We start from the raw sequence: 27,278 nt of genomic DNA, 5'->3' as shown, positions 1-27,278 counted from the left end.
GCCAGTGTTCACTATGTGCAGTAAAAGTTACCAGGTCAATGTGTTAAGTAGTAAAAACACTGGTGCCAACAGTACAAGGACATGCTATTGTTGCTTCACATTTAATTAGAAAGTGGTCCCACACCTTGGATGAGAGAGACGAAACAACATTTTATGCCTTTTCAGATTCACTGTGATGCTTTGTGTCCATTGTTAAACCTTTTGATTCCTATTTATTGACTCTGATTCCAAATTTGATGCCTTTTAAGGGTAAGTATATATATTTACTCCTTGTAATATCTAGCCATGGAAATAAATTCAAAAAAAGGTGTAAGGTGCCTCTTGGAAAAATTTGACCAGTCTCTGGTACTTGCTTCCATTTGCAGAGAGCATCATTTAATTTAAAAAGAATAGCGTTACATATACAGATGACAAGGTCAGTTTCATGGTACAAGACAGTACACAATTACAATGATGGAAATTCCCTTTTTTAGTATGATACAGCATAACTCAATCCTTCAGTGTCAGCAGCGCAATCCTTTCCACCATTCCACAAAATACGTATTGAACATTGCAATTGATTCAAGTCATACATGTAATGGGACAAAAATTGTGCAAACACACAAACAAATGTAACAAAAGTCAAAATTAAGAGGTGAAATCCTTCAAAGATCAATAAGCCACATGTGCGTGTCTTTCAGGAATGTCAGTCTCCACTTCTTTTCTCACACACACACATCCGGTGACATGAAGAAAGCGCTGTAAGTCATATGACACCATTAATAAAGTTGATTACTGGGAGTGCTCTTTGCTTTCATAAAGACAGTAAATACATTCATCTCACATCTTTGAAGCCATTTTTCAAAGGTAGGAATGTCATTTGCATGCTAATTCATCCTAGATTGAAACACTGATCTTCAACATGGATGAAAAGCAGAAAACTGAGAATAGACTTCTCATCAATATGTTTGGGGGATTTTTATTTTTTTTTCTTTGTGAAGTGCAAATGTTTTCAAAATGTTCCTCCAGAGTAAACAAATCCTTTAGTACAAGTACAAGGCTTTGAGAAGATGATTAACACATGAAAGGGGGTTCATGGTGGCACATCCAAATGAAAAAGGAACAAACATTGCGCTGATCATTCCACCTCAGAACAAGGCATCTATATGCAGAGGACTGAAGTTATGTTTGACAATCCACACCATTGCTGGGCCTTTTTATTGCATTTCCTGGCATTCCCTGAAGGAGCAGCTCTACATTACAGATGACACTGCAGTAAAGTTTGTCCACTGCACAATAACAATCTCTTGGTTTTAATATTTAAGGACTATCATAGCACTGTTTTAGTTTAGTCTGGGTGAATTCAGGAATCATGTGTTGCCATACCTACCAACACACTTTTAATACACATTCACACACGCGCACACGCAAGTGCAAAAGAAAATGTCAATGAAAATGAAAATGTACAAAACACATCAGAGGTCATTGCAGCCTCACTGTTCCAGGTCCAAATCAATCACATGCAGTCTGAGACAGCTTGATCTGAAGTCATGACCTCTCGTTTTACTGCATCACACAACACACTGTCATGCTTTCTGTCTCAATATCTTCCATTTAAACTACAATGGCTGGCTGTCCACATGATAACACACTGTTGCTGAAATTTGTCTGGCAGCAAAAACAGCACTGTTGACCCAAACGATGGGGGTGTACTAAGTGTACTCTGAGCGGACTAAATGTTCTCTGAGGATTAATCATCAATCAGGACGGTCTTTTACTAATCGTTAGCAGCTCTCTGCTCTCTCAGTATCATGCACTCTGTAAATCATATTCTATGCATGCATTCAAAACAGTCTTTAAATGAGTAAATGTTCTGCTCTGATCTGAGTGGTTTTTAGTACCATGAACATGTCACATTATTTACATCTGGCAACAACATTAAGAGGCTCTTAAGGATAACCAGGCATTTTGTATAGGGCAATATAAAGAAACAAGAACCCTCATTAGTTAGATAAGGCGCAGAAGGTGTGCAATGATTCCATAAATGTATCAAATGGAGTGGTTCACTCCCTGATTACAAAAGAAAGCACAGACTCTGAAACATAATCAAGTGATAAAATAAAATCATAAATAACAAAAAGTCAAGCTGTACACACATTAGTGCACATACACACACAAAACCCCTGTCACATACAATTCAGAGTAGTGGTAGTATCTAATGAGTGGTATCATTGTCTTTGATCTCACCAACAAAAAGAGTTCATCACTTGGTATAATCAACATCCCCACATGTCACCATCCCAGCTCAGCTCTCCTACCTTCTTGTCACACAACAACAATAACAACAGCATGAAGACCCAAAAGACACACCAACATGATACAGTAGTAGAAATGCTGAAGTTGGATGTTTGGAGACTGGCCCAGTGTGTGTGTGTGTGTGTGTGTGTGTGTGTGTGTGTTGGTGGTTAAGGTAAAAATGGAGCTGGAGACAAACCAGCGCTCTGCTCCAGCCTGTGTACAGATCTGCTGCGTGACCGAGGCAAGTCCACGTATGCAGATCCAAAGCACACACACACGCTGTCGAAAATGGACGATGAATGGACGGACTCCTCGCACCGCTTACTTCCTCCCACTCTCTGTACAGTGCTGGAACTGGGCAAAGCTGAGGAACACCTGCTCCAGTGATATCTGGCTCACACAGTAGTCTTCAATGTGGTACTTTTCTTTGGCTGCCTCCAAAGTGCCAAACACCTAAGTGGGAGAGAAGAATAAGGAGCAAGGGCGTAACTTTGGGTTCAACACTGTAAGGGTTGAGATTTCATCCCATTTAAGAAAGTCCAGGGATGGAGTTTAAAAGAACAACAAAAAAAAGCTTAAGCTGCCACATTTGAAGTATATTGCATCTGTTTAAAAAATAAGTCTCAAAGCTTTACAGATGAATCAGTGGCATCTGTGCTCTCTGTTATCCAAGGCTTTCACAATTTGAACCTAATTAGAACCTACAACCGGCATCTTTTGAAGACTGAAAACATAAATAAATATACTTTATTTCTGCTCTCTATTACTGTGAACATGTCCCACCACGCAGCAGTTAAAAAGCATCAACGCATTTTTTTGTTTTTTAATTAAAGATTGCCTTCGTTTGCCATCCACGTTACACATCTGCCATTGCTTGTTCCTCTAGAGAGCAATCTGTAGCTAAAATACTTGCTGTAGCTATAAAAAGTTATTTCAGTCTTTTAAGTGTTGCTGTGTGTCATTAGACACACTAGAGGGAGCTCTAACACAGCAGTGCAGATATGTACTCTATTTCTATAAAAAAATCAGTTACCTGGGCCCAGGTAAGTGTTTTGTCAGTCAAATGGTAGTGCACCATTCCCTGGTGCTCATCCTTTAGTTGACTTCCTGTGGTGGAAGAAAGCCCACAATGTTAGATCAACGGATTTAATGCAGAGCACAGAGAGGCCTGCAAATCTGCAGGGAGACAGATTGATTTTCTCATTTTATTTTAAATGTTACAGGGCATGCCTCTGACCTGGGAAGGTACTTTCGATGAAGTCTTTAAATAGCTGCAGGTCGCTGTCTTCCAGCTCAGCCTCTATGTGAACTTTAGCCAGCAGGGTGTAGCCACTGCCAAACTTGCTCTTCAGGTGTTGGGGACTCCCGAGGCACTTGAACTGACCATTGACCATCACTGCCAGCCTGGTACACAGTGCCTCACACTCCTCCATACTGGTGAGGGAACAAATGAGGGTGATGGGTCAAAGGTGTAAGCATCCTGACTTCTTCTGCTTTTCATGCACATAATATGTTTATCGTAATATAGTTTCTTTTAATTCACACCCAGTGGTGGAAGATGTAAACATACCACAGCTGATATAATATGAAGCTAACCTATGAGAAGTGATGATTATGGCCTTTCCAGACTCTCGTGTGCGTGTAACAGCATCCCACAGCAGTCTCCGCGCCACAGGGTCCATCCCGGTCGAAGGCTCATCCAGGAAGATGACCGGAGGCCCACCAATCAGAGCCATGCCTGCACTCAGCTTCCGTTTGTTGCCGCCACTGCGTATGTTGATGGTCATTAACACACACTTGCTCAACAAAACAGTACATCACTCAGGCTGAAATGTAAAGTGTACGGCACAAAAGGACACCTACCTGTAGCTACGGACCAGTTTATCAGCGTGAGGCTCCAGCAGCAGCGACCTCAGGACATTCTCCACACAGCCAGACACATACTTCTCTGGTATTCCTCTGAGCCTGGCATACATACTCAAAGTTTCCCTTCCTGTCATGTGGTCCAGCACGGCGTCAAACTGAGGGCAGTAACCGATGCGCTGCTGCACCTGCAATTCAGAGACAAATGTCCTCTTTCAAACCTTGGCCTTTTGAAAGCAGTGCGGCTCTACACTGAAGATTTAGTAAACTTAAATTCAAATGTCGAACGACTGAAATCAATTTATCTTCAAATTAAATGTCCTTCCCATCCATCTCCCTGTGCTCTCACCTTCTTAATGTCCCTCAAGATGCTGTATCCATCAATATAGGCGTCCCCGGAGGTAACACTCTCATCACCTGTCAGCATCTTAAAGGTTGTGGTCTTGCCTGCTCCATTGAAGCCCAGGAGGCCGAAACATTCTCCTTTGCCTACAGCTAGAGACAGCCTGTCCACAGCCAGGAGATTCTGCCCGCTGCTGTACACCTGAGAGGGAGAGATAACGGTGGGTCTATGCCATCGTGTCATATCTCACAGAGACACGCGTATTTCAACACTGAGGGGCTCTGTCTTTGTGTTTCAAACAACATTCAGATGAGGGAAGAGCACTCCTGTGCTCCATACCTTGCTCAGCTCCTGCAGTATGAGGGGGCTACCAACCATAGACTCCACTATTGGCTGGCACTCCAGGACCCTCTTCCTCTCTTCGGCCACATCTCTGTCTTCTGGAAGCAGGGCTGCATCCTCTATTAGAGGTAACTAACACACACAAATACAAGACACTGACCACATGCTACCAGGTAAAGTCACATGCTGTACGTGTCATACTTCACTATGTCATAGTAGCCTACAGGAGGTAGACTGAAGAAATATAAACACCTCATGAGGAAGATAAGAACTCTCTTTGTAAAGGCTGCAACTACAGATTGTTTTTATTATTGATCAATCTGCCCATTACTTTTGCGATTAATCATATTGATGTCAAACACCTATTACAAGCCAAAGGCAACATCTTCAAATATCTTCTTTTGTCCAACCAACTGTCTGAAACCCCAAAGAGCCTCAATTTATTATCACATCAGACTACAATAATCAGCAAATCCTGGCATTTTTGCTTGAAGAAAATAACATTCAAGAGTATCTGATTATCAAAATAGTTGCTCTTGATCAATAAATGTATTAATCTACTAGTTTCAGGAGGGCTTTCAGTCCTTCAGATGAGACATATAGCGCTGAAATCCCTTTAGTAAAAGGGATGTGTTGATGAAGGCACTGGTAATAGATCTTAGAGCCTCAATTAACAACTCTCCAATGCCTCTTCTGTCTGATCAAGTACAGCTGGCACTGGTTTTGTTACGTAAGGAGTGATGCTCTGTACCGATTTTATAAAAAAAATGAGCATATTTATCAAGATTCATTTCATTCAACACAAGACTGTTCCCCTTGATAACCTGTGGTTAAGGGGAAGTCCCCCCCCCCCCAGAAAAAGAACCACAGGAAAAGACAAACCCTGCCTTGTTCACCGCTCCCACACTTCGCCTACCTGTTTGCGTCTTCTGCCAAGAGAGGCGAGGAGTCGGCGGAGAGTGCAGGCACACTGCAGCTCGATGACAAACAGCAGCATAATGAAGACGACACCCTGCACTGAGAAGGCCACAAGGAAGCGTCCCACACCAGGCTCCGACATGGAGAAGTAGTTTGTTTGGTACGTGATGTCTAGAACCAGGAATATGCAAGTTTACACAAGAAATCTGGTCATTTCAATACCATTTATTTGTTACTTAAAAATACAGGAAACATTGGTTCAAAACAATTATTAATGTAAAATTCTGGGTGAAAAGTGGATTATAACTTCAGTGAAGTTTGGTGCAGTCTGAAATAAAACACTGGACCATCCCTCAGGAAAAAGAAATGCTCATCCTCTGAGGCTACATTTGGGCAGTACTTACTTAAGTAATTGCACACTGCTTGGGTGACTGGACTGGTGGGGCAAAATGATATGAACTGGTAGTTCTGGTAGAACTGGCTGAAGGACATGCCCAGGCAATAGTTTGGGAAGATCAGGAACACTTTATCCAGTAAGTGGGACAGGTGCTGCAGGTTCAGCTCTGGAGAAGAAATCATTAGAAGGCCATCAACGGGAACGAAAAGGAAACATTTCTTCATTTTTATCATGATCATGATGCCTAACTGGCTTCTCATCTACTGATTCTGCATACTGTATTCAATGAGGGACTGAGCCAAGCCAGGAGCACTGATAATGAGAACTGAAGCCCCTCTAGTTCGATGGTGTGGGTAAGTGCTTTTTCCACTTTGTGCCACTGCAATCATGTGTTCAGCCAAACACAAGCACTTTTTAAACTCTCTTACAATGAGTGCATAACATATTGGCCAGAGTACAACAGGATATTTTTTAGCACCGATGCCTACAGAATGTTGTATTATGGGTTGTTGCCATTGCTGCTAGGCTAACGTGTTACTTTAAGTCTGTTTATTGTGTGTTGTTCAGAGCAAAAATATCTTTCCTCCATAAAACTACTGATTAATCTGTCAAGAACTATCAGTGTCATGGAATGTCATGAACAGGAGCTCAAATGCACGAAAAATGTTAGATTGTTGGCTTCATAGAGAAAAAGACAGAAGAACTAGATGCACCTGAAAATCCATTTGGACAAGAGTGGGATTTTCTACAATAGAAAAGGCTTCAAGGATCAGGACTTTCCCATTTTTGGACTGACAGGATTAGTCTGAAAGTCTTCATTATCTTCAAACATTTTTCCCACAGCTGTCTGAAAAGGTGGGGCCCATCTTTAAATCAGCATATTCTGGCCAATACGGTAACTTGCAGCACTTGGATGTCTGCCTGTCATGTAAGCCAGTGTCTCCTCTCACCTGGGATGGTCATGATGGTGACAGCCAGAAAGGTGGCCGTGCCAGAGATCATGTTGAAGATGGTGAGGCGTGTGTAGGCAGTAGCGGCAGAGGAGAAGAGGAAGCTGAGCAGATACATAAGAGGCACAACAGCCCAGCCATACAGCAGCAGCAACAACAACACATCTACCAGGTGGTTGTCGTCTATGAAGGCTTTGACTCCGAATGCCTGAAATACCACCTAAGAGCATAAAACAACAAGACATCAGACTGTACAATGCATATATCAATTTAACGCATACTGTATTCACTTCCTGGACAAATCGAACCACACTGTTTACACTAACTTCTCAGTTTCAATAAGCAATACTAGATGTCATACTGACCAACATGAGGAGACAGGGCAGCAGGAAGTTGACCAGGTCCCACAGAAGGGCAGAAAACCAGAAGTTTGACAGGTAGACGCCGCTGACCTGCTGCACATGCTTGGACTTGATAGAGGACTCTGTTACAAGCAGCAGGGCAAAGGTGCTGGATAGGGAGGCCATACCGTACATGAGGTTGATGGCGATGGCGAAACCCGTCTTTCCCCTACAAATGGAGGAAAAGAATGAGATGGTTAGGAGAAGGGAAAAAGAGGAGGAAGGAGGTGAAAGATAACAGGAGGAAATTGAAGAGCAAATTGTGCAAAGGAAAGGTGAAGAAATAGCAAGACAGAAATAACTGAGACAGACATAAAATAGTCACATTTTCTTTTACTTTGCTTGATCTCCACCTGTTCAAATCCTCACTGCTGTTCAATAATAGGCAAAGATTCCTGAGTAATTTACAAATCAATGCTAATTCAAACCTCAAAATAAATCAAATGGCCTTGTTCTTGCCAGTGTCATGTCTACAGAAAATGACTTCAAATCTATGTCAAATTCCTTTGCGGGGTTAATTTTTTCCGCTAGAAATTTTCAAATCATACATTAACCTCTGAGACACTTAAACGGGAACCAGATTACTGGTGTAATGTATCACCAAATCTGACCTTTTTGATCAAGCAGCATGAACAGCAGTCCCTTTGAAGACTTCATATTTTCACATTATAGTAAGTATACAACTGTGCCAAAGCTCTCCTCTCTTTACGCCTGTTGTCCACACAAGCTCTTGATATTAACCAAATGCTTTCCAGCCCCCCCTCCACTCACTCTGTGAGCTGGCTCCGGGCGACCTCGGACAGGTTGCGTGGCATGGGGTAATTGCCCGTCTGGATGGAGGCATTCGGGCCCGCTAGAAGTTTGAACAGAGCATTGTCCACCATCATGAGGGCTGTGGCGGGTGTGTGGTAGCCCTCGTTGTTGAAGTAGGCTGTTGCTTCTGCATACTGGCTGCTGCTGCCACGGAAAGCAGCACCCACCACACAGCGCTCATTAAAGCTGCCGCCTTCTTCCTCTGCCTGGTTCAGGATGTAATCGGTAAAGTCTGATGGGGAGTGGGAGAAAAGAGGCAGTACTGCGGTCAGTAAATTCTCAGCTAAGCAGTCGATCCATATTCCTGTGTCTCTCTCATACCTGTGATGTTGACGAGCTGGCCGAGCTGAGCAGAGAGCTGTGAACTGTATGTATTTGCCAAGGCAGAGGCCAGGGGACCCGGATCAAGCTGCAGAGCCACAGGGACCCTGGTGGGACCGTAGCGTCTGAGTGCCAGTCTCAGCTGAGGAGCTTCCTGGTGGTTGGGAAAGGTGCGCGCCACAACTAAAGCCACAACTGTGAAGACCAAAGGGACCAGGAACTGAGCCACCATCACCTTCCAGTTTCTCCAGCTGTACAGCGCCCTCTTCAGGAACATGGCGTAGAACTGCTGCAGGTGTAGTCTGACCTAATAGGAGAGGAAGGAAGGAAGTGAAACGTGAGCAGTATGAACGACATAAATGAAATCAGACATGCCTCACTTTGCTTCCTGTCATCTTACCCCAGTGTTCAGCTTGATGTTGGAGCAGTCCTCTGAGATGAGCGTGCCGCTGTCTGTGAAGTCGGTGACATCAGTCATGCCGCTGATGCTGCTGGCGTCATCTGTGGTCCAGTCATGGGAGCGTCTCTCATGCTGGTACTGCAGGGCTGGCAGCTGGATTGCCTGGATGTCCAAACTAGAATCCACCAGCTTTCCCACTCTGAACATACAAATCAAACTGTGGTTATCCACCAACTTAATGAAAATAGGAAAAAAAAGTGCCTTAAATATGAAGTCTTCAGTTTTGTCATCAACCAACCACACAATAGGTTCATTTTAATAAGATTCGCTTGCTGTAAAAATCAATCCGCTGTGTCTATTTCTCTTTCCAATCAGCGGGTCAGCAAGATGAAGAAAGCCTGGGCTGATTGCAAATTAAGCTATTTCTGCCCATCACAATTAAATTATCAGTGAGCTCATCTAATCAAGGCGCCTACACAAAAGGAAAGGAAAACAGACCAGACTATGTATATTAGACACCTTCATCTCATCAGATGTGTGCCCTTTGAACCTAGTTACAGCCTCCTGCAAGTATATCCGCCTATCCTTCCTACAACTCTTACACCTTGCATTTGCTTTTTTGCCTCATTTCAAAAGTTGGCGTTAAAATCACTTGACACTTAAAAACTACAATATAATCTAGGTTAAAACCTTTGCTCATCAGATGATTTGGCTCTCTTGAAAACACCATTTTATGATATTTAATTTAGTGTTGATGATCAGGACGGAATCAAAAATGTAATAATGCACCAGTGTTAATATCTAACTGATGAATTGTTCTCTTTGACAGCAAAACTGAAAGTCAGACGGGAGCTAAACGGCAGCTTTTCTTGGTCTGGTGTTTGATGTTTGCCGTACGCTGCTTACGTCCACAACACACTGATGGACTCTCAGTGTGACTTGTAAATAATGAGGCCTGTGAGACAAACATTCTTTGCAGGGGCAATTACAATGTCAAAGACTTGTGCTAGCAGTAGCAGCATGCAGAGTTAGCGCTCTGCAGTGGAAGTGCTCTTGTGCTCAGATATACGTATCAAGTCTACAGGGACGCAGAATAAGGGCTCAGTAAGCAGCAGGCAGGTGGGACTGAGATGTGTGAGCAATGGAAAGAAGGAATAAATCAGCCAGAGCACTGGTTTTCATGTGGACAAAAGAAATGAAAGAAATGTGTTTTAAGGTGTGGTTCAGTGTATAAGCTGACTGCAGAGCTACTCAAACAGGCCTTTCTTAATTTTAGAATACAGAGCTCACCTTCTTTTGCATTAAAATGTCTCATGTGCATGGCAACTATTTCCATCAGGACACTGGCTGAAATTGCAGCTTAATGAAAAAAGTACCCAGCCATTGTCAGTCGAGTCAGATCCTACTGATATAGAAAATGAGAAATGACATTTGCCCACATCACAATTCGCCTACCTGAGGAAAACCTCTTCCATCGTGGTGACTGAAGCTCCGTAGCTGGCGATGCCCAGCTCCTCTCTATTCATCTCCAGCTCAGCAAACAGCAGCTCAAACCTGACAGAAAGCACAAACCAAGTGTATCAGAGAAACAGCGTATGCACCATCTCACAGTGGGACAAATGCTACCCCTGAACTTTACAAGATGTGTTCTGTGAGTGTAAAGCTGCCAGGTTTCGCTCTTTATCACTGTGTTTCAAAATTGGATGATATTTTGTAGCTTTAAATCTAACCGTACAACAGCAGTAAGAGTTACTGTGGAGTCAAAGTCCAATTTGTGGGGATAAAAATACTGTTTTTCTGAATATAAGAACTTAAAACAAGGTAACAGGAGCAGCGGCCATAAAGGAAAAAAATAGCCTGGAGGGAGCGAGAAACTGAAAGGTCATAGTAAAGTAAGAGATGGATTTAGTATTATTTCCACAATGACTATTTTTTGTGCATTACATATAAAAAGAAGAAAGAGTTTGGTGCATATAGTCAAAGAGAAGAGCCATACGGTTATCTGTGTTGATCATAATCATATCCTCAGTGTCAGTGTATGTTGGATATAATGATTTGAGTTATTTCATAAATGTACTGATCCATTTCAGGATATTCTCTCTTTATATCACTACATATCTCCCATTCACACAGGTTATCGTTTAGTCACTACGGTTAAGCTGGTGTCACTTCTGGTGTACTTTCTCCCCTTCAGGCTCACTTTCCACTGTGTTACTGCGAGTATTCTGCGAATAGTACATGACTCACCTGCTGGTGCTTTCTTTGGGTAAGATGTAAGAGAGCTCCGCCCCAGCACTGCTCTCCAGTGTGGCATTAGGTACATACATGTGGACAAGGCGGGTGATCTCGGACACGTTACAAAGGGCATCCTTTACTATCACCATGTGGTAGCCAGCACCTGGTGGGCAGAGGAAAAGAAAAGGTTTGTACAGGCAGACAGCAATCAGACAGCCTGCTGCAGTCATTTCCACTCCACTGTCCACTTACCATATTTGTTCTTAAGGAAGAGTGGAGACCCGCAGCACTGCAGCTCTCCTCCCGCCATGATGGCGATGCGGTCGCCAAGCAGGTCGGCCTCGTCCATGAAGTGTGTGGTGAGCAGGATGGTGCGCCCACGTTTTTCCCCTTGCAGAAGGTCCCAGGTGGCACGTCGAGCTGATGGGTCCATGCCTGATGTGGGCTCATCTAACATCACCACCTGTGAGATGAAATGTGGTTAAAGCAGAGGAACAATGGGACAAAAGAAGGAGAGTGTGACTGTGAATTTCTTTACCTTAGAGTCACCAATCAGGGCAATGCCAATAGAGAGTTTTCTCTTCATGCCACCGGAGAGGGTCTTGGAGCGAGCCTGTCGCTTATCTTCGAGGTTCAGGATACGGATGATCCGGTCCACCTCGTCTGGAATCTTGTCTTTGGAGTAGCCTTTCAGCTGGATATTAGGCAAAGAAGCACACCAAATTAACCATATGTCATCCAAACCCCAAGCATCTATTTCACAAAGACATTAATGGAGCGCTACAGCAAGCCTGATATAACATACAAAGATGTACACAGTGTGTGTGAGTACCTGTGCATAGAAGAGCAGGTGCTCTCTGACAGTAAGGTTATCAAACAGTACATCATGCTGGGGACAGAGCCCCAGACTGCGGCGGATCAGAGCCATGTCCTGGCAGATGTCGTAACCGTTGATATAGGCCCTGCCACTGGTGGGGGGAAACAGCCCTGCGAGCACAAAGACAATCAGTCGAGTTACGACTATCTAGATGGCATCCATGTTTGGCTACGTGTGTGTGTATGAGTGTGTCTCCACACATTGGTTGCTTGCATGTGAGTGTGTCTGAGCTGCTCACCTGTCAGCATGGACAGTGTCGTGGTCTTCCCAGCACCGTTGTGTCCTAGCAGCACCGTGATCTGTCCCTCGAACATGTTCAGTGTAAGATCCTGCACAGCCTGCCGTGTCTTGTTGCCCACTCGAAATTCCTGTTGAGTGAAAACGGTATGAGAGCAGAGTAACCTTGTTGCTTGTTTACCATCTCACTCCTGCTGTCCAATCTTTAATGACTTTCTATACTTTTTTTTATAACTTGCACCATCTGCACCCCTTTACAGCACATGGACATCTCGACTCTCTAGGTCATTGTGTCTGTTTTGCCGTTCACCTTAGCCAGGTGTTTAATCTTGATCCCGGAGACTAGTCCACTTGGCTCCTCCTCTATAAATTCCCCTTTCAGAGCCTTTTCTGCATCCTCCTCTTCTTCTTTCTCATTCACCAAAGCCATGCGAGGACTGCTGCACCAGTATGAGGGCTGCAGATGAAGAGATTAGGGGACAGTGTGGGATAGATACAGACAGGAAGTGGAGAGCGGCAAAACTGAACTTAGTCAACAAGCTGTATAATATAGTACTTTACAATTAACGTATTAATTTCCAACATCTTTCTGCAAGATATTTCCAGAATAAAAGTAAAATACTGTATCATATATGGCACACATCTTTTGTCTCCTCACCAAACATCCCTCTGATGAACTTTCTAAGAGCCAGACTCAAACCTCCACTTTCTAACAGCATCACACACACACACACACACACACACACACACACACACACACACACACACACACACACACACACACACACACACACACACACACACACACACACACACACACACACACTGGACATAAAGTGCATCAACATCTAATCCACACCCTGCTGGCAGTCTCTTAAATTCCTGACGACTGGGAAATGGGTTAGCATGAGTTTATCTTAGAGCGTGTGTAAAGGCACGCCATTTCGTGATCGTCCATAGTTGTTATATATATAAACCTTATTTGTGTTGGCTGGACAGACTCAGACGTTTCCTGTTATTCTAGCTAGCTGAGCCCAAAGACTTCCTCTGGCTGACATGCTGTGACCTCACACTTTCAATCCCCTCCACTGTCATTGTATCGGAGCAATTTCTTTAATCTAAGGCAAGTTTTCCTCTGACAGGCGACCTCGAACTTGCAACTTCCTGATGGTCCTTTAAGCGCTGAACACCACCCACTTACAACATTTGTATACAAGATAATGTGTCTTTAAGTGTGAACCACAATGTAAAAGCCATGTCAGACACACGTGCAGGTCATAGTAGTGATAGTTCAGGTATGATCATGCCTTTCAATGAACACAGTTAGCAGTATTTGATCGAATGAGTGAGTATGTGTTTATGTGTCTGCTGCCTGAAACAAAGCTACTGTCTGTATCTGTATCCTTATGTGGGCTGCAGTAGCCCAATCTGTGGGGACTTGGCCTATGGAGTGTGCACTGGTAGCTGGGGAGGGGCCAGTTTCCCTCCTGGACCCAGACCCTTAACTGCTCAGGGTGCCTGATCTTCTTCTTTCTTCTTACTATCTATTTAAAATTAAAAACTCCACCAGCCTAAAAATATCCAGCCTCACAAGTTGAACAGGTAAATTAAAACAACATTAAGTAATCAATAAATACGCTTTGAAATGTAAAATGCAACGCTGAAAAAAATGGTTTTAAATTTGACTGCATTTTAGTGCAGTTTGTCTCTGCGAAAGATGATTAGAATAACTACCCTGCAATATTTTGTTTGCATGCAACATCCCCATTTCATGGTTACTTCTTCTAAGTTTGCATTAACGACACTGATGAAGAGGCTAAAGTCACTGTGACGAGGCACAAAATGATCAGATAACTGCAATTACTCAAAATATTTGTATCACTTTTGAATGCACGAGCTGTTCACACATTCGTCCCACTACTGTATCTGTATTTGGTTACATCCCCAGTGAACGTATGCATGTATGTGTGTGTCTGCAAGTAGCTTTGACGCTTACCAGTACAAAGAAGTAAGATGGTCGAGGCACTCCATACTCCCCAGGAAAAACTGCCTCCATGTACCAGGCCACCAGTCCGTAGAGCACCGAGTCGAAAACCAGCAAGCCCAACACCTGAGCCATGGAGAAGTCATCATCCACCGTCACAGAGTCAAACAAGTTTGACCACTGGATACCCGTACCTACAGGGGGTAGAGGGACCAGATAAACAGAAAAAAAAACGCTATTTAAAGGAAAGACCAGAGAAATTCACCCCGACTTCCTAATACAGTCAGATAGTCAAACATTTGTGGATTGTAACTGACAAAATTCACTTTGACCATAACCCCAAGCATCACCTTTGCCTTCAAACATCCCTATGAGCTGAGATCCCATGGCCATGGCCACGTTGGAGATGAGGCAGGCTGACACCTTCTGGGCATGGCTCAGTAAGTCGTAGCGTGGCCACAGGAACAAATAAGGCAAGTAACTCATGAAATAGATGAAGCCGCCCGCTGCCGCCGCCACATTGGCTGTAACAAAACAGAAGCAAGAAGAGGTTGGAGAACAAAAGTGAAGTGAAAAGTATAATCACAGCTCTTGTCACTCTGTCTTCTGTCACAGTTGCAGAGAACACTGCTGTACCGCTAGAGCTCAAACACACAGCCATGTGTTTGTAGACCTAAGCAAGCTAACAGGTAAATGACAAAGAGTAGTGCTTTTTCTGTGAAACCCATTTCCATGATTGACAGAGAAAGTTGAGTGCTGTTCAAATGAAGCACAAAAAATGGAGAGAGATGGGGAAGAAAGCAGAGAGGAAGTACTGCGGATGAGGTGAATGAAAGGCTTTCAGGGCTGTTTTTGCCCTCATTTCTGAGCAACCTTACAAGACCTCTATAAAGAGCACTTGTCCATCTTAGTGCAAAAACAGCCAAGTAGAGCAATGAAGGATCCTCTCTATTGGTTTGGCCTAGTTTCTGTGAAAGCTCCTCATCTCTGCCTCTTTCCTCTACTGTCTATAGATCATTACTTAAAAGGAAAATGAGAGAACCTTGTTCAGGCTCATTATTATGTCACAGTGTCACAGGGAAACCAGCGTGATAATGCAGCAATTGAAACAATTTTAACGACGTTCGTCAGGCTGTTGAATATTACAGTTTATACAATTATTCATGGGCCAAAGGCTGAGGGAGGATGGAGAAAGCAGGAAGAAGAAAGGAAGAGCTGGACATTTTAAAAATGACACTCAGGCACTTTTCCACTGTTAGTGTTAGATATACGAGATGATTCATGAAATTTGACACAAAAGAGAGGCTTTTCTTTTCAACACAGCCCTTGTGGACAAAAGGCTGAATCATATACAAGTGCTTCTGTGCAACTGCTTTGCAAAAGGCTGCATATAACTGAGGCCAATGAGCACTTGCAACCTGAGCTGCTTTGTTGGGCAAAGCTGGAAGACGGAGGCTGGACTGAATGAAAAGCTATGAATGAGAGAGAGAGAGAGAGAGAGAGAGAGAGAGAGAGAGAGAGAGAGAGAGAGAGAGTGCAAAGAGGGAGAGAAGAGGAACATGAGAAAGGAGAGATCGGTTTTAAATAGTTTTCTTTATCATCTGTGTTATCTGGGGTGCTTTAATTTCAGGTGGCTGAAGACAGAAAGAGCTCCAAAACTATTCAATAAAGGAAACTCTTCACCAATAACAGCAGCAGCTATATCAGATTTAAAGTATGCGTGTGAAATTTACACTCTCGTAGTTGGTCCACATAACGAGTCGACGGCTGTGTTGATCTGTTCTCGTCTAGTCAGTTTATAGCTGATGTGCCTTTTATTGCTGCTTTTATGCTTCGGAAGAGGAGGGAGCACAGCAAACAGCGGACATTTTTACCCACATCTGAGAGAACACACTACGTTGCGAGTACTGCCATCCAAAGGGTGTCTGACCATGCGTACAGTGGAGTACAAAGTAAGAGACCGACCATCAAGAGAGACGCCATTATCCTTCAGTGGACAGACATAGAAACACACACCTCGTGAGAAGAAGGTACTGATCATGAAGCTGAAGTTGATGGTGGCCACGGTGAAGACGAGCAGGAATACGAAGACCAGCGTGGGGTCACTGTAGCTCAGCACTGCTCCATTAGGGCTCACCTAAAACAACAGTTGTAAAACAGAGAGTTCCTGTCCTCGGTCATAACATAGGGACAGACATTTTCAGTCTCTAGACCAAAGTCTACTCATTCCTGCGCTTAACTGCTGCAATTACAACTACGATTGTTTTAGCTGTACTCATAACAAAACATTTTATAAGCTCTTTGTGTGTTTTGTATACAAAAATCTTGAACTGTAAAGTAGTAACTAAAGCTGTCAGATAAATTTAGTCGAGTACAACAGGGAGTAGAAAGTAGGAAGTGGCATGAACGGAAACTACTCAAGTACCTCAAATTTGTACTTAAGTACAGACGTTGACTGAGTAAACCTTAGTTACATTCCACCACTAACACTAACACTGTAGATAACGACACTGTATTACCTTTTGCTTACTTAAGAAACTGCTTCAATATGTGGTTGAGGGTGTTGTGTGATGGAATGTGCCTGAAGTAACAATGATTTCTAACAACTCACCTGAATACAGAGGAGCAGCGTGACGAAAAAGACGGAAACAGAGAGAAAGAGGAAGAACATGAGGAACCAGGCGCTCCAGTGGAGCCAGTTGCTGAGACCCATCATCCTCATGTACTCCTGAAAAACAAAAAAACAAAAAAAAAAAAAAGGGAGGAGATTAAGGATCAGGTAGTCCATTTTATTCCAGCCCAATCAGAGACACACAAACGCACCTTGAGCTTCCTCTCCTTTTCCTGCACCACGGCTCGCACTATGTTGAGAGAGGTGTAGGTAAAGCTGAGCACCAGTAGTAAGGGCAGTTGGTTCTGAATGGCCAGGATGAAGACGTCGTATATAAACGCTGGGTAAGGAAACCGTGACAGCACCACTCTGATCTGTCGCAGCAGAGAGGAAGCGGCAGTTCTGTTGTAAGAGCGCATGATGGCCAGGTCCACTGCATGCTGTACGGCCAGGAATCCCTCTCGGAAATAACCTTAAAAGAAAACATGTTTATACCATCATTTATATCAGCGTCTGTCTGGGTCCAGAAAATGACTCATAGCACAATCCGACTTGCAAAGTGGCCTGTTCGGCACGTCCTTCTAACTCCTGAAGTTAACATTAAAATGGGTACGAGGCCTTGAGGAACCAAAGTGGAGCAGCAGTCATGAGTTATTATGCATGTGGAGGTTGGAAATCCATATTCATGCGGCGCTAAAAGCTTGTCAGTTCTATTATGCTGTGAGGATGACTTCATCTTTTGGAGTATGCCTCGCCATCCCATTATAGTTACACTCAACTTTGGAACTTCATTATGTAAAAAGGGTCTGGGCCTGCTGGGGGGACAGCAGAGGGGTGTCTTATCTAATCCCCCATTCATCATCATCATCATCATTTAAGTTTGACAAATCAGACAAACAGAGGTAACCAACGTGGAGACAGACTTAAGAGCATTTGATTCCTCCTGAACACCGCGAGTGATGCAAGAGCACAATGCATCCTCATAGTGTCAAAACTTGACAACGATGATCGTGCCAAAGACTTGTAGGGCCGTGGTTGGTTTGGATAAGAGCAGGCAGGACGTTTCGGTGTGGGACAGACAGAGAAAGACAAAGACGAGAAAGAGACGAGGGATCTCACCAGGCGTTCCCCCCTCCTTGTCATACTGCTCCCTCGGCCCTGGCAGCTGAAAGAGGGGATAGAGGCTGAGCGTGTGCCAGTCCAGGTCGCTGTTTGGGTTCAGCTCCGACTTCTCCTTGAACGGGGCGTTGCGTGGGGTGAAGGTGAAGCGCAGGTGGTAGCTCACCTGTGTGACAGGGCCAAAAGCGAACAGAATCAGTAAACCCGAGCAAAGCCGAGAGGAGAGGAGAGGAGAGGAGAGGAGAGGAGAGGAGAGGAGAGGAGAGGAGAGGAGAGGAGAGGAGAGGAGAGGAGTGGTGTGAATTCACAGTCAGGTCAATTTATCAGCTTGGCTTCAAGCAGTGCAGTTGCCTCTCAGTTTTTTTTTTTTCTCAGAGTGAATAAATCAACTAAGCAATAAATAAGCCAAGAGAGAAAGAGTTACAGTATGTTCTTGCAAATTAATTACATAATTGTCCATTTTACGTTCTTAATATGGAATATTTTAAGCCTCCTATTGCTGCTGCTAAACAACTGACCCACATACAGTATATACCACAAAGGGTTTTACAGTTATTCTTTGTTGGTTCAGACAAAACCTTAAATATTTCAATTTAGTTTACTGTTGTAAAACTGATGCACGGTCCTGTGTTACAGTAGTTTATGAAGTTAAAAACACTGAAATACTGCTTGATAACAAAATAAACTAATAAAACAAACAGTTAAATAGGGCATTTAGACAAGTTGTCTGCATGTTGTTAGTGTACAAATCCAAATTTACTCATGTTTTGCCAATTCATTGGACTTTTATACTGTTATTATCCATTTTGTTCTCCTACAAAGGGCCGATGGAACAATTGATGTGGCCCACACCGCCTGTTCTTCTCCGGCTGTTGCCTTGACTGTGAAGCCTGTGACACTAGCAACAAGTGACACTCCTTTGTTGTATGATGTCAAAAAGGTTGAGAACAACAGTTGACTCATAACTTTGTGTTGTTTGCTTTGTTTTATCGCCTTTTGAGTATTTATGTGTTTATGGTTTTATGCATCTGGCAGCAGGAACTTTCTCCAAGGACAATAAGGTTGAACTGAATTGATGTGAAAGAGGCAGAGGAAGACGGGCACGCAGACGAAGAGGACATCTCTGTCTCTCCCAGTGTTCAGGCTGTCTGATGCCTCTTCAGTGTGCCCGGTGGGATCACACAATTCATCTGTCCTCTGTCAAAGTTTGTACAACTATTCTGCACTACACTGCTGGACAAAACACATATATCGAATTATTAAGACCTGCGTATTATAATAAAACAAAAGTGTCCTATTTCCTATTTGATCCTTTCTTTTACAGCAAGCCATCCCTGTGACTGTTGTGCTATTCAACATTGTATCATTACATTATTATAACTCACGCATTCACATGAAAGCAGGATTTTACTGTTTCAGTTGGTACGGGTGGAGTTCATTTTGAGGAGGATACATTTCATCAAAAAATTATCAAAGCATGAGCTCTTAATGTGTCTAAGACTGCCATAAGAAGCCGCCAGCTGGCCAAAGAAACCAAACAAGTAAACAACGCGGTTTTAGGAAATAGAACAAAGCGCCTGAACCGGTATTACTGCCAACTGTAAATGTATTCATTCAGCCTTACACCGACACCAGCTAAACAAATTTTGCTTTTTTGTATTCAACATAAGCACAATTGCTCATGTTGTGACTCTGCAGCACTCCTGATGCAATTAGCAGCCAACAAAACAATGTACTGCAGTTCTACCCACTATTTGGAAATGATATGTGTTTATCTAAAGAGATATTCTGCTTTGGTCCACATTTGGTGCATGGAGCCTTTCAAAAACATTTCCAGCGCAGTCAAAAGTGGTTTACTCTCCTGCTTGCTGCACCTGTATTAACAGGACGGTCTAACGGCAATAAGCCTAAAAGCACAATTACCATTTCTCATTATTTCATGCCTTTATTGGATTTCCTTGCTGGCTACATTTGTTTATGCTGATGAAGCTGACCAGTTACATTGATTAATGAAAGCTGATTTAATAATAATAAAAAAAAGACAAACTCAATTAATCAGATGAATCGCTTCATTCAAATTGAGGATTCTGTTCGAGGATTTGCTTTATGTGTGACAGTGTGTGAACGCAGCCTTTTACCTTGGCGGGCAGGGGCTCATCATCGTGGGCGAAGGGGTGCTCGAACACCACAGCCGCCAGCAGCTTTCCTGACATGGGGTCATTTCTCACATAGTCCTCAAACTGCTCCTCCGTCTCAAAGCCACGCACTGGGGAAGAAACGTACACACACACGTAGATCCAAAGAACATGGCATTAGAAGTGTGGTATTCATCTCACGTATGTCCTTCATACCCGTCTCATTGTCTGACCTTGGTGATCGCTCCTCTCACTGAGAGCGAGGAAGGTGGTCAAGACACTGTCAGCATACTGAATTCTATGGCCAATTTTATGAACAGGTCAAATATTCAAGTATACTTGAATACACCCACATAGCGCATGCTTTCATGACACAGATGCTCGATCACACAAAAGGGAAGAGGTACAGACGAAGATGAAATACAATAATAGCACCACAGACAGCCTGAAAGAACCCCCAGCAGGCCAAATGAAACTGAATAACAATAATAGATAACAGATTTGGTTTTCTTTTCACTTCTGATTAAATCTCTTTTTCTCCAGGACTCTATTTCACAATTACATTTTGTATTCCACTAATCAAGCACACATGAAGGTATTATGAGTCTGGCAAAGAAAACCAGGATTACACATTGGTCCGAGGGTTAAATGTGGGTCAGGCTCATAAAATAAACTCGACATATTGCACCTCACTTCAGCTGCTTTTCTTAAACAGTACTGGCACGGTGAGAACCTTAAAGACCGTTTCAGACACAACACAATCTGAGCTGCAAATACTATTACAAATTGGTGTGATGTTGAGCTTTTACATAACAGACATAAGAGTAAGATAGTTATGCTGATGTAACTTTAAGACTAGGTGCAACACCTTAAAGCCACGTGTTGCAATTGAGAGTACATGGATACTAGTTACCAAGCAAGCAGTGAGGCAAAATAGTTGATGGATAAAAAGGTATAAATAGTTGAAGTATTCGAGTAATTTACAAAGATTTGAAATTTAAAAAGTGAACATTTAAGTAATCAAATGACCAGCTGATAAATGGCTTACATTGTTAGCTAAAAATAATGCTCATTTTCTGGTTAAAGCTTCTCACACTGTGTCATACAAATGCAGCCATTTTCCTACTTCCCTGTTGGGCTCTTGTGACGAGAAAGATTATATTTAAGAAACTGAATATGAAATTTTTTTTTCTTGTGGCTTATTTTCCAATGGTAAAAGAAGAAGAAAGCATGATCACCACTGATGATCTACACAACAGAAGTCAAGACAACTTTTTGAGAACAAAAATCTGAGATTACACAATGTAAGCGATCTTATTTCACAATTCACTATTTCACAACACACCATGTAAACACATACAAGCCGTTTCAACACCGAGTTTCTTTACAGAAAAACACCACCAATGTCCTAATGACCAATGTTTAGAGTGCTGCATTCAACAATCCTTGTGTTGTTTGGTGTGTAAAACTGTAACATCTGCAATATCGCAGGGCTTTTCAAATGCTGTCACCTTCATCTGTTCAGCAGAATCCATTATTTTAGGCGGGACGCTGAAGTCACATTTGGGAGGTCTTCTGTGTGCATGACATCGTAAAATTCAGCCTTGATCATTCTCCTCCACCTCATCCCTTTAATGCTGAAACCAGCTAAATTATTCATTAATGGCTGAGCTGAGCTCTAACACGGCTTTGTACAGCACAACCTGCAGTTACACAGATCTGTCAACCTGCTGCTACATCTCTGCCTTCAGCCTCACACTGCTGCTATTTGGCCATCTCGCTGATTGTCTGTCGACGTGAAAACAAAGGCTGTATGTAAACAGCCTGTTTGCACATCTGTCAGTCAGACCATCTGCGTGTGTGAATGAAAAAGAGATGAAGTGGAGTCTAAACTCCCAGCTGTTGCAGTCTGACACAAGAGCAGGGTGCGGCCTGTTTGCTCTCTTGAGAGCTGTTTCTAGAGGAACCAGTATTCCCAGCTCCATCCTAAAATACAATTGGTGTCAAGGCTGCGGTATGTGTTTCACCGGTTGCGGTGGTGGTACTAACAGCTCAAATGGTGCTGTAATCGTTAGGCTTTGCTGCAACAGAGTTTCAACGCAACGATTCAAGATTTCAACCAACATTGTGTCGATATGTATTACTTGGAATTTGGTTAGCAAATGACCTCAGTTTTATGGGAGAACAATAGCACTGAATATCAAACATGTTTTATACATTCAGAAAAGGGCAGCATGAAAGGAATACTTTGGCATTTTTGGAAATATTCTTATTCACTTTCATGCCAAAAGTTTGAAGGGAGGTTCAATACAATTTCCATATCTGCCCAATAAATAAAAGGCTACATCCACAAGCCTGTTAGCTTAACTAAGGAGAAAGGCTGGAAACAGGGCAAAATAGCTCAGCAAATAACACCATGTATAACCATAAAATGTCCTTTCTACAATTATGTTTTTAACACATTTAAGCAACAACATATAACTTGTTAATCTATGAGCTTTCCTTCCAGCAAACAAAGTCAGGTGAGCTGTTTCTTCCTGTTTCCAGTCTTGATGCTAAGCTAAGCTAAGCTAAGCTAACTGGCTGCTGGCTGTAGCCTTATATGTGCGGGACAGGCATGAGAGTGGTGTTAATCTTCTGCCAGCAAAAAGCGTGCTTCCCAAAATGTCAAAATATTCCAACACACAGAGGCTGCTTAAACGGCTAAGATTCAAGAGAAACAACTCCCAACTATGACCCACCTGAGGAGAGGAACAGGCTGGCTCGTACATCCTCTGCCACCTGACGCACCACACTGGAGTTACCGGGCACATACGCCAGCTGTAATCTTTGAAACAACACGGTGGGTAGCATGTCGACGGAATAGCTCTCATAGACGGTGGCATTTGGGTAGTCCTTGAAAGGCACCTTCTGACGTAGCACGATGAGGATGCCGGAGAAGAGCAGAGGCAGGAGTATCTCCACCAGAGTCACCAGGATTTGACGTTTCTGGAGAGTCATTGGTGGCCAATGAAAATACAGAAAGAGAGTAATTTAGGGTTTGAGGGAATAAGCACAAACACAAAAGGCACAGAGCTGGATTAACTGCAATGTTTGGCAGAATATTCGAGACTTTAACTCCAACCAAAAATGAATAAATGCCTCCATATTTCAGCCACAGGTGAGCAATGTACAATGAATTCCCTTTAAGCTCCTCAGACAGAGCAAAAACAACCTCGTTATTGCTAATACGCTATGAAAATGCTAGCAGAATCTGTGTGACGGCCTCCTCTTGTTGAGTGATTGGAGCACAAAGTGACTTGGACAGTTTCAGGACATTACAGTCAATCTCAGAGGGGTGCCAATATCAGACCCTAAGAGGAATAAATACAGTATAACCAGGGAATACACACCATGCCCTGTCTGTCCATGTTCATGAAGTGTGTTTGAATGCGGAAATAAATTTGGTCTCATGATTGCTTTTGTGCAACACTGTTTTGTATAAGGACGCATGCTGAACCATAGCACATTTTGAGTGTTGACAAAATTGTGTCCACACCACAACTACTTGCGCCATTACATTTGATTTATCAACATCTGACAAATGCTATGCCATGATTGTTGAGCACAGATCATATCACCAATCACCATAACCCACTGTTAAAAAAAAATAAAAATAAAATAAAAAAGCATGCTGGCATTTAAGTCGTGACACCACTGTAACTCCTACAATGGGCTCATTTCATGTGCGTGTGTGAGCTACAGCTTTACGTTCCAGCCTCAGTATCCAGGACATTCAGGGCAGCCAAGGCGCCTCTGGTTTCAGTGGCACAAGGACCATACAAGGAGTGGTGCACTGGCAACTCAATAAAACACTTGAATGAGGTACAAAATAACACTGGGGTAACTGTCTCAAGTACAACAAGACAGTATCTAATTTATTAAAAACATAGGCTATCACCTACGAAGCATTAACCTTTTCAATTACTACCATGTTGAGGTAATAGATGGAGTTCAAGTATATTTTGCATTAATTCTATAAAGGGCTCTAATATATGGGTTAGTAATATGCAAAACAGATATTTTCTTTGATTTAAAATATAGTTCATCTTGCCTTCCTTAGGCTACGTGCTGCTTTATAACAAAAAAACAAGCCCAATGATAGCATTCATGACAATTTGCAAAGAAATCTCATCGACTATCAAAATCTGCTCTGGCTGAGCTGGAAATATGTCAACATGACCTTAAGTTTTCTCAACGCGGCCAGTTGTCCATGGGGACAAAAAAAACAGGATGGCCCAGAAATACAAGGTCTTATATGATAGCTGTTTTCCTAACAGAGTTTTATAGGCCTGAATTTCAATGTCCACACTACATTACAGTTTAAGTGATTAATATGCAGCCTGTGTCTGTGTTCTGCAGCCAAGATGGACAAGCAACACCACAATGCTCAGCCTTTCTTCCTGCCTGGTCCTAATGGAGTCTGTGTCGTCTCCAGACACCCACAGCTGGAGCAGCAGGGATTAGTATCGGAGCAACAACCTCACACCACGCATGCTATAAAGCAGATAACCAATTCCTTTTCTCAACAGCTGCAACATTGTGCAACCCTCAGCTGATATTAACATACAAAACTATGCATTCTGCCATTCAGAGCGACTCACTGGCACTGTTACAAATTCTTTCTTATCTTCTGTAAACGGAGGACAGACCCTGAATTTGAGGATATGATTTTCCATGAACTACACAACAGTCGAGTCTGGAGTGAACTGCTGCTGTGGGACATCGTGTCTTTCTAGAAGATGCTGATTTGTGATAAGGTGTGCTTAACCTGCTGAACTTGTTTACTGACAGTTGAGAGTGCAGATGAAAAAATGGAAATGTGACAGTGATTATGCGCATAAGTGTAATACAGAAGAAAATCTATTTACATGTATGCATGTGTATCTCCAGTACATGCAGAATGCATCACTGCTCCAAACCTTTCACCCCCTGCACCCATTTCCTTATTTTTCTTAATTTAATATATTTATTTTCTCTCCGTTTTACTGTTTGTTGTTGCTTTTCAATACTCTTACTTCAAATAGTATATGTATGTATGTATGTGTATGTGTGTGTGTGTGTGTGTGTGTGTGTGTGTGTGTGTGTGTGTGTGTGTGTGTGTGTGTGTGTGTTTGACTCATGACTCCTGTCTCATGATCTATGTCACAACAATAAAAAATTATCAACTAAATAACTAACAGGCACAAATGGTGATCCCCCCCCCCCCCCAAAGATAGCCATATAAGGCAGGAAAAGCATGTGACAGGAACCAGCGTATTGACCTACTAACAGCTTGTGACACAACAGTGCAGGCTCACTGTATGTTACTGGGGTCACCCAGTTTCAGAGCACCTGGGTAACATCAGAGGTTGTAGAAAATAAATTGTTAACCAGCTTACTGTATTTATGATGCCCCATATGCCTATAACTTAACAAACACTGTCACACAGGCCTCTGCTCTGTAAATACATCTGACAATTCACAGTCGCAAACAATGTCAGCACCTAATTCAGACACATGCGTGTGTGTGTGCGTGTGTGCGTGAAGGTTCAACTTCCTCCAACTCACCTGCTGAAGATAGTTTTTCCACACCAGTAGTCCAAACTGTCGCATAATAGCCATCTTGAACACAAGTCACAGTTCAGTCAGCCTTCTACAGTGGATGGAGACAGAAAAGGTGCGACATTTTTAGTTTCAGGTTAAAAAAGCTGAAGTGCGCAATTTACTATTTTGCAAAATGTTCATGGAGGTTTCTGGAAGCTTTGTGGTGTTTTCAAAACAGCTTTGATGTCTGTAAAGGTTTCTGATCTCAGTTTCCAATTAACAATAACTCATGGGGGGAAAGAAACAGAGAAGTGAAATTGAGCAATCAGCAGCATCAAAACTGGCATGATGTTTGGTTCTGTTCAAAAACTGTACACACAGCGGAGACGTGATCACAAGATCTTGATGGGGAAACAAGACGAACTGGTATTATAAAACAGAAGAGGCGATATTATTAGTTCATAGAAAGCAGAAATGAGTTCAGTCAGGAAAAAGAAAACCACATACTGAACCAGTAGAATCAGGATGATAAGATGGTGACAGTCATCTTTATGGCTCATTAAACAGCTAATAAACTCCTTTGCCAGTAGAATACGAACTTCTGTGAATACTGACAGTCACATTTGCTGATATAGTCACATTTCTAAGCTACAGCAGCCAGGTGTGTCTTGCTGAAAGCCAATTTCACAGCACAGCACACCAGTTCATAAATGTAATTGAAGTGGTCATGCTGGGACTGTCACACTAGTGCCATTCCTCTGAGTAGCTTCGTCCCTTTCATGATATATTAAGGGTAACTGAATGTATTATCCATGTAACTGAATTCAGAAGACCTTGTGCTACATACTACGAGCAACCATTTCTCTATTAGTATGTCCCTACAAACAATTACCGTACACAAGCTATTTAAGACGTCAGCTCTTTCCTTATAAAATGCATACAGTCTTCCTCTTGTCTGATTGGTCCAGCGCGGCCCCCCAGACCACCCGATTGGACAATTAACCTGTCCGTCAATCCCGAAGGGTCCTGATGAATGCTAATGATGGAGCTAAGGCACAAAGCTAGGTATTTCCAAAGTACAATGCGCTGACTCACCAACATTATCTCATTTGACACATTCCTAATAATGTAATGCTTCAACCGAAGTAACTTGGCAATGTTGTGTGACATTAACATGTCAAATTACCTCAAGTAAAAGCAGGTTTCGGCATATGAACTTCACAAGCTGTGGTCCCTCTTCCTGGTGGAGGTGAAAACAATTCCTCCTTTTTGTCTCAAACCGACAACAATACCATCACCGCGGGGCTTCTTCCTTCACCGACACTGTCGAGGCTCGGCTAGCATTAGAGAAGCGACGGACGTCCGCGGCCCGGTCCAGGTTTTTCCCCTCCAGTTTGCTGCCTTCTAGCGAGGCGATGACATTGCACCAGCGGCTTGATAAGCCCGTGAATTCATCGTGCAAAATGCAGCGACAACCGTCAACAAAACAC

At 42.9% G+C, this 27,278-nt stretch overlaps 1 protein-coding gene across 1 annotated transcript; it reads right to left on the bottom strand.

Annotated features, from left to right (window-relative positions):
• Positions 1 to 349: 349 nt before the first annotated feature.
• Positions 350 to 27,278, bottom strand: abca3b (ATP-binding cassette, sub-family A (ABC1), member 3b). The gene is made up of 31 exons (XM_070980402.1): positions 26,975 to 27,278; positions 25,813 to 25,897; positions 22,965 to 23,211; positions 20,227 to 20,354; positions 18,089 to 18,254; positions 17,182 to 17,441; positions 16,970 to 17,086; positions 16,375 to 16,495; positions 14,709 to 14,882; positions 14,371 to 14,552; positions 12,685 to 12,831; positions 12,376 to 12,505; positions 12,093 to 12,247; positions 11,799 to 11,954; positions 11,513 to 11,723; positions 11,273 to 11,423; positions 10,481 to 10,579; positions 9,026 to 9,224; positions 8,626 to 8,932; positions 8,263 to 8,536; positions 7,456 to 7,660; positions 7,091 to 7,310; positions 6,148 to 6,306; positions 5,742 to 5,914; positions 4,823 to 4,957; positions 4,490 to 4,684; positions 4,141 to 4,328; positions 3,874 to 4,044; positions 3,515 to 3,711; positions 3,311 to 3,384; positions 350 to 2,730 (listed from the first exon to the last, which is right to left on the bottom strand). The coding sequence occupies exons 2-31, from the start codon at positions 25,864 to 25,866 to the stop codon at positions 2,599 to 2,601; spliced, it is 5,127 nt and encodes a 1,708-aa protein (XP_070836503.1). The 5' UTR covers positions 25,867 to 25,897; positions 26,975 to 27,278; the 3' UTR covers positions 350 to 2,598.

The sequence above is a fragment of the Chaetodon trifascialis genome, chromosome 15, assembly GCF_039877785.1.
Source record: "Chaetodon trifascialis isolate fChaTrf1 chromosome 15, fChaTrf1.hap1, whole genome shotgun sequence".
In the NCBI taxonomy this organism is placed as follows: domain Eukaryota; kingdom Metazoa; phylum Chordata; class Actinopteri; order Chaetodontiformes; family Chaetodontidae; genus Chaetodon; species Chaetodon trifascialis.
This window is presented reverse-complemented; position numbering and strand designations above follow the sequence as displayed.